The sequence below is a fragment of the Helianthus annuus genome, chromosome 11 (assembly GCF_002127325.2).
Source record: "Helianthus annuus cultivar XRQ/B chromosome 11, HanXRQr2.0-SUNRISE, whole genome shotgun sequence".
Lineage (NCBI taxonomy): Eukaryota > Viridiplantae > Streptophyta > Magnoliopsida > Asterales > Asteraceae > Helianthus > Helianthus annuus.
The window spans coordinates 126,046,775-126,054,876 of record NC_035443.2 but is presented as its reverse complement, the minus strand read 5'-3'; the positions used below and the strand labels follow the sequence as shown (position 1 = coordinate 126,054,876).

Here is an 8,102-nt window from a genome sequence, read left to right as displayed (position 1 = left end):
ATCACATATTGATCGAGAACAACATCAATAAATTAAGGAGATCTAAAAGGTTTATCTTTTCTTTTTTTTCTTTTTTTTATTTGATAAAAGGCACATTATGTAATGATCATTATCTATCTGTTTTTTTTTAATTTGATAAAAGGCACATTATGTAATGATCATTGTCTATCTGTTTTTTTTTAAATTGATAAAAGGCACATTATGTAATGATCATTATCTATCTTTAAAAATAATGCAATATAAAAAATTATAAACGCTTAAAAAAAGATAAAAGAAGTCAAAAAAAAAAAAAAAAAAAAACAACAACAAAACAATGGTGGTTCTTAATTCCTAAAAGACCCTTCCAACCTATTTTGTCCCTACTATTTGATCTCAACCATTACTCAAGGAAATGGAGGGCTAAGATTTCTTGCTTAGCCAACTCAAGACATATCCACCTTTTAGGAAATCTTCCCCAGAAACTCTGCTCGAGTACTTAGTGTGACCATCAATAACAAAATAGTTAAATATGATTTGTCATATATAACAAAACAGTTGAAATACCCTAATTTGTACATATTAGTAAAAATTGAGTCGCACGAAGCTAGAGCGATTATACATCAAAAAGGATCCATACAATTTTCAAATTAGACAAATAAAACACTAGTTAATATGTTGAATGGTTATATTTCAGAAGCAACCAAATACCTCACTAAAAGTAACCATGACAACCAGCGTTTCGAAAGCTTTGTATGCAAGTTAACTAAGAATACAACTTTGACCACATTGACCCGCAAAAGAGTTGGTATCTGAGATTAACGTTTGAATTTCTTCTACCAAGCCCCCCTCGAAAATCGAACCAATAGTGTTCTAGAATTTGAAATCCTTCTTCTTCGACTTGCTGTCCTTTTCCTGCATCTTTCGCTTCCTCTTCTTCTCGTTCTGCAACAGAGTTATCCCGACAAAAGAGATGCGAGTAATTATAATGTGTGTTAATATCTCGCAACAATCAAAAAATTCTCTTACGACAAGTTATATAACCTGCTCGTTTTGTATGATCTAGAAAAAAAGTATTGAACCATAAAGTGGCAGCTGATCAACCCAACCCAGACCCGGCCCATTTTGACCTATGCTTGAAAAACCATGTTGACCCTTTTAAATAACCCACTCGTTTTGTCTTTTGTCACATCTAAGAATTATACAAAAAATACAAAGAGATCGATGACACACCTCTGCAACCATGTCACTGAAGTCCTCCTTTTGACTACGAAGCTTTTCTTCTTCTCGAGCTTCCATATATCTGACATACACAAGACAAAGATACATACATAAGGAGTCTGGTATGATGTATTACGTTTCACATGTGTAATAATAAATGGGAGCAAAAAGCGACACTTACTTGGCCGGCAAGACATTGTCCATGAGCTCTAATTCTTCGGGTTGTAGTGACACATCAACCCTATCCGTTTTCTGACCTCTCAGCAAATCAACCTGTCAAAAATATATTTGAAATTACAGCCGTTCAGAGCAAGCAAAATACAAATCAAAAGTAGAAAACCGAAACGTACCCTTTTACTGGATGCCTTGTCTTGTGGGGCACCACCAATCACATAGCTGCAGGCAGAAATGAAATATGATTTAAAATAAACAAATAAAATAATAGAAAATAAAAAACAATAAGAGCAAGTAAGTAGAATGTGTACGTATGCGTTGTTCCAAGCAAAGTTCCAGGAGCTATCTTCTCTTCTTTTTCTTCCAGTACCTTTACCAAAACATAATAAAAATTAAAGACAAGATTAGTTTAAGTTCAAAACCACAAGAATTGTGTCGTGATGATAAAAATATCAAAATGAAAAAACTCACCTGGTAAAGAGGTTTCTCGGGATCCTTCCTTTGCTGCTTACGAAGGTCGATAACATCTGGAGTCTCAACACCAGTGGGGGTACTGGATTGAAATAAAAAGATTACAATCATAGTTAATACCAATCAAAATTGTTCAAACTTTTTTCTTGTTCTAAAAATATATTTATAAAAAATATGATAATAGTTTTAGAAAGCGTGAGCCACTCCAAGGCGTTTTAAATCCTGAAAGCCGAGACGTGAAGTCTTGAGGCAGAGCTTCACGTATGAAAGGTGTTGATCTGGGTACAACTAAATAGGCTTTACGTACAACTAAAAGCTACATCTCTTTTGTGTCATCATTTTTAAATTTTCATCAAATGAACCCTATATTTGACCAAATAGGTTTTATGTATAACTAAAAGCTACATCATTTTTAAATTTTAATCAAATGAACCCTATATTTGACCAAATTTGACCCACGTGTACATGAAGCACCGTCTCAAGGCCATGGTTGTAGAAATCGCTAGTCGCTAGTCGGCCGGTGGGGTGGAGACTAGCGATTAATCGGGATTAATTATAACTAATCGAGATTAATTGGTGATTAATCGGTGTCTAGTCGGGATTTTTACAACCATGCTCAAGGCCCAGAGGCGTTTTTCCGATCGCCCCATGCGTATTTTTAAAACCAAGGATACAACAAAAGTAGAATAATAATAATACCTTGATAAACTGTCAACTGATTGAATGCCATCCTCCAACTCATCTTCTTCAAACTGCTCTTCCACTTCCTCCTCTTCTTCCTCGTCCTCCTCCTCCTCTTCTTCCTCTAAATCACCCCAGTGCTTGCTCTTATCAACAGGCTCTTCCTGAAAAACAATTTATTTTCAGAAGGTAATGAGTATTAAACAATAAACAAATGAAATATATTTAGGGCAACTACCTCATAGTTGGGTAATTCTTCTTGTTGTCCAAAAACGTCACCATACACGGGGCGCCCAAACTTCATCAACAAAGAAGGAAAAGTGAGTAAGATATAGATATACGAATTTAATACCACAAATAGGATAAAAACAAATGGAATTGACGAATTAAGTAGGCTACCTCATCAACAGGCGGCTTGCCCCAACCACCAGGATGATAACCAAAGCTGGCCCCAGGTGGAATAGGAGCATTCAGACCGGGAATTTTTAAATGAGGATAAGAAGGCGGAGGACCATATCTCTGCAAAACCAGTAAAAGTTTCAATAATCTGAACTTAATAATATCCACAATTAATAAAACAAGTTGATATAGCATTTTACCTGCATGTTAATAAGCCATGGGGGAGGAGCTCCTTCTGGCATGCCTAGAGCTTCTTTAAGTTCTCGTGACAAGGTTCCAGGCTTCATCTCTCTAAGCTTTACCTGTATAACTTACCAAGTAAACATCAAAATGCCCAAAAAAATGTATCGTTTTCGTACGCTTTTGGAAGAATAAGGTTACCTCAAACTCTTTTCCTTCATGATACAAATCACCGTGTGATGTCAGCTTTGGCTTCGTCTGATATTTGAAAAATGCATCATGAAGTACCTGCACCATAAATGATCACAACAGTTAAAACCCAAACTTAAAACTGTAAACTTCACATTATTATATTATATATACTATAAATATGTTGTTTTGTCACATCAACCAACTTTGGCCCCTCAAGTTTAATAATGATAAGTTTAGCCCCTCAACTTTGGTATTTACATGCTTAGCCCCTTAACAAAAACAACTTTAGCCCCTCAACTTTAATAATTTTAGTCCCTCAACTTTATTAATGACATGTTTAGCCCCTTAACTAAAACATCAAACAACTTTATCTCTCGCGATTAGCTTATTTTTATCTATGTTTCGAACCCGTTGCGGAGCGTGGGTGGTAACCCACTAGTTGTGTATAATATGTATCAAATAAGTGAATAACTAAATACATTTTAGTTACCACAAGTTCGGGTGACAAACCTGATAATCAATATCCATCTTTCCCATTTTCGGTTGCATTCGTTCACGCTGCTTCTGTTTAAGCTTCTTATTGTCTTCCTTTTCAATGTAGGCCTGCACAACAGCAAAAACGAATTTATATGATTAAACGAATTTATATGAGATCACAACAAAGTTAAAAAGAGTAGATCTTACTTGTCTGATTTTTTGAATCCCAGTGGCAGCAATGAAGTCAGGAAGTTGAAATGGCTGTTTCTCGATACCCCGCTTCCCCTGCCACAAGATTCAAAACATGATTAGATCCAAATGAAGCAGCAGAAATACAAGAGAGTAAAACACTTGAATGAGACCATTCCATTTTTGTAATAAGAACACTGATTATTATTAATATATAATTTTTTTTAATGGCATTGTGAAAATGTCTAAGTCCCAACCCACAGAAACACGTATATGGAAAGAAGAACCAATTAACGGTTCCCTATGCAAAACACCTACATGTTCGTCCTCCAAGATTGTCACATCCGTTACCCTGCAAGAACCACATATAATTATAAGACAAACCTCAACAACTTATCTTCCATCCCTGAACCCTCAATTCAGGTTAAGTATATGTTCTCATAAGAAACATGATATATTATTATATACACCTATCAATGCAACTTATTCTGGCCACAGTTATTCTTTCTTAGATAATAGATAGTTTACACACCTGTAAAAACTTCCTTTTCTGACACCAATGTCTTGGAACAGGAACAGTATTGCGATATGATTTGAGGAAAACCAGCAATTTAGGGTCAGCTGAGGTGGCATCCCACACCTAAAAATCATAACGAGAAAGTTATTAAATAACGATTGTCTGCAAAACAGCAGATAACACGACATGTTTGTAATAATAAATTAATGGTCTACCTCAACTACATCTGGTCTTGTACTTATCTGCTTCAGCTCCGCAATCTTCATTCGGCGTTGAAGCTGAACAAGAACATACCCCAAGATAATAAATAAATTAGAACCAACAAGAGAAATGAAAATAATACCCAGACAAAAATAATAAACAAAGCCACTAAGGTACAAGTGTATAACCTTTTTCTTTTTATTAGAAATGCCACCTTTATCCTTTTGCTGGCCATCTTGCTCTTCTTCTTCTTCAGAATCTGAACTAGCTTTCTTGTTTAACGCTGCATTGGCATCAGTCTCTTCACTTTTATCATTTTCCTGAACGCGTTATGAAGAAAATATCAGTAAAAGTATGTCATAATGACATGAGCACAACGTCTAAGATATAAAAATGTAAATAGTAGACAAGCACACTCTACCTCAGTGGAAGCAGTTTCCTTGAAAGTGAATTTCTCGAAGACCTTTCGGAACTCATCATCTAAAAATCCATCAAGTTCTGCTTTTTCTGGTATATATTCAATTTCCACTTGCTCAATAATCTATGTTTAAAGAAAAATATTATTATTAGTAATAATCAACAAAAATGTATATACATGGACAACAAGATTTGACCCTTTACTCTAAAACATAAAAGTTCATTTACAAGATGAGTACACCCAATTTAAAAAACCAAGACTTAAGTTCATTTACTACCACCAAACTAGAGTTGGACACCAACTTATCAGACAACTTCAAATACAATATATATACAGAAATGCCACAAACAACACGCCTACAGACAGATAATTGTATTAGATATTCCAAAATTTTAATGTATCTGGCATCTTCTTCTTATAACTATGTGACCTCTTGTGACAAATGTAACATTCAACAGTTTTGTATCCAACTGTACTAGCCCAAATTCCACTTATACAAACTTGCAGAGTATAAATCGACATAGAAAACGTGAAACCTACAATCCTGATTTAAAATTAAACTTCTAATCAAAAAAATCTTGTGCAATTAGTATATGTAAAGTCATCTAAGCATATCAAGATAATGAGTAAGTGGCAGTGTGGCACAATGCATCAGTTATTCAGTTAACATATCGCAATAATGAACTCAAAACCTTAGTTCATACGAAACCCTAGAATCCAAACATAAACTAGATAAATCGACAATACCTTCTGAGGATAGATAACTTCATCAGATATCCTAAACCTCAAATGCACCTAGTATCACAAGACCTTGAATTGTAAATCTTATTCTTTACTACGTCACCTGCTTGTAACAAATGTAACTGTAGTACTGTACTAGTCCAAATTCCACTAATACAACATTTGCATAGTCATCTTAACAAATCACCAAAAAACATCCTGTTGTACAATTAGCATACATACAAGATTACAAATTTACAATCATCTCAACAAACTAAGATAACGAGTATGATAGGAACCCGGTTCGAGTCTATATCCGTAAGGGTAAACGGGTCAAGTCACATATTCAAGTTCCCGCTTAAATTATTTAAATCAAGAGAAATTAATGGAGGGAAAGTAGTGGGGAAGTTTTTAATCAGTTTTAGCTAGTAACTGCCTTAGGATTAGTATTAATTTCTTTGTTTTTTTCATTGTAATTTCAGTTCAGTTATTATTAATCAAAAGTGGTATTTTGTTTATGGAGACTAGCCTATCTCGAATCAGGCCAATTATCTTCTAAATTTGTCAATTTGATTTCTGGGTTTTATCAGAGTAACTAGCAAAACGCATTAGTTAATATATCACAATAACAACCTCTAAACCCTAATTCATAGCACAAGAAAAAACAAATCACATGTCAGATTAAAAATACATATAACTACAATAAGCTAAACCAGTTACCAAACCCCAATTAAACTCCTGAATCACAATTAAACTTCTGATTAAAAAATGTGTAATTAATATGCATAAAGCCGTATGAACAAATCAAGATAATGAGTAACTGGCAAAACGCATTACTTAAAATACATCACAAAAACTAAACACATATTCAGAACAAAAATATATATAATTAGAATAAGTGAAACCAGTTACCAAACCCTAATTAAACTGCTGATTATCTTGTAACTTAGCATACATACAGTCTTCTAAACAAATCAAGTTAACGAGTAACTAACATAAAGCTTTAGTTATCGCAATCAAGATAATGAGCAACTGGCACAATGCATTAGTTAATATATTGCAATAATTAACTAAAAACCCTAACCCGTAGCAGGTCTAAATTCCGAGTATAACTACGAATTTACGATAAGCGAAAACAGTTACCAAACCCTACTTAAACTCCTGATTATCTTGTAACAATTAGTGTACATACAATCATCTCAACAAATCGATATATATACATATATGTGTGTGTAATTAATGTATCAATTAATTTATATAACACAATAATGAACTCAAAACCCTAATTTGTAGCAATTCTAACAATCCAAGCATAAGAAAAACAAAACACATGTTCAAATTAAATGCATATGTGTGTATATATATGTGTGTGTGTATAATAATCACGATAACTGAAACCCTAACACACAAAACATAACGAAACAAATTAAAAATTACCTTCTGAGGATCTGCGTTCTCTTTAGCGTTGTCATCACCGGTAACTGTACCGTCACCATCAGCGGAAGTAACGGCGTTATCTTCAGCTCCGGCGGACTTGTTCTTCTTCTGTTTACGGCGTCTGCGACGGCGTTCGGTTTCTCGTGATTTCTTCTGCATCTGATTCGTATTGGTGTTGTCAGTTACGTCGCCGTTAGGGTTAGACGACGGAGCGGGTACGGCGGCGTTTGCAAGTTCGGTTGACATTGTGGATTTAGAGTGTGGGTGACGGTGGGGATGGTGGCGAGGGGAATGGAGGAAGAGGGAGGGATTGTTATATCGGCTTGAATGTATATAAATGATTGTGGGCATGTTTGGCTTAGCTTATTTTCAACTTTTGCAAAAGGACTTTTGCCCAAAATAAGTCAGGAAATCCTGACTTTTGGCAAATCCAAAGGACTTTTGCCCTTCAAAAGAAAAGCCAAACACTTTTCAAAAGTCCTTTTGCCCTTTAAAAGTCCTTTTATCTTCAAAATAAGGAATCCCAAACACCCTCTGTGTTGTGTTTTTGGATATGGGATTGGAAAATTAAGTCGGTCATAAATAAATAAAAGAGTATATTACCAATATTTTCACGAGTTGTATGCATATTTATGATCAGGGATCATGTACAAAGTGCGACTTTTGTGAGGAGTGTGAGAAATAATTTGAGAATGACAAGTGCTTTTTATCCTAACTAATTCAAAAGGGTATATTAGTAATTTAACATTCTTATCATTTAATTGATTTCCAAGATAACTGCCAAAAAAAACTGGCGATGAGTTTTTATAGGGATTGAATCGAATTTTGACTTGGGAGAAATTTTAGAAA

At 34.6% G+C, this 8,102-nt stretch overlaps 1 protein-coding gene across 1 annotated transcript; it reads right to left on the bottom strand.

Annotated features, from left to right (window-relative positions):
- Nucleotides 1-558: 558 nt before the first annotated feature.
- On the bottom strand, nucleotides 559-7,597 carry LOC110935678 (splicing factor 3B subunit 2). Its single transcript, XM_022178046.2, has 18 exons — nucleotides 7,254-7,597; nucleotides 5,100-5,219; nucleotides 4,867-4,998; nucleotides 4,693-4,755; nucleotides 4,493-4,600; nucleotides 3,979-4,056; nucleotides 3,805-3,897; nucleotides 3,304-3,390; nucleotides 3,123-3,224; nucleotides 2,923-3,042; nucleotides 2,762-2,821; nucleotides 2,542-2,687; nucleotides 1,843-1,924; nucleotides 1,683-1,741; nucleotides 1,548-1,593; nucleotides 1,379-1,470; nucleotides 1,210-1,279; nucleotides 559-921 (listed from the first exon to the last, which is right to left on the bottom strand). The coding sequence occupies exons 1-18, from the start codon at nucleotides 7,497-7,499 to the stop codon at nucleotides 850-852; spliced, it is 1,776 nt and encodes a 591-aa protein (XP_022033738.2). The 5' UTR covers nucleotides 7,500-7,597; the 3' UTR covers nucleotides 559-849.
- Between the last annotated feature and the right edge of the window lie 505 nt (nucleotides 7,598-8,102).

Bases quoted from the DNA above. Each gene is read 5' to 3' on its own strand.
- LOC110935678 (XM_022178046.2), bottom strand. From the start codon at position 7,499: ATGTCAACCGAACTTGCAAACGCCGCCGTACCCGCTCCGTCGTCTAAC. The intron at 4,756-4,866 runs GTTATACACTTG...GTTCTTGTTCAG, and splicing joins TTTCTAATAAAAAGAAAAAG to CTTCAACGCCGAATGAAGAT. The intron at 3,043-3,122 runs GTAAAATGCTAT...CTGGTTTTGCAG, and splicing joins CATGGCTTATTAACATGCAG to AGATATGGTCCTCCGCCTTC.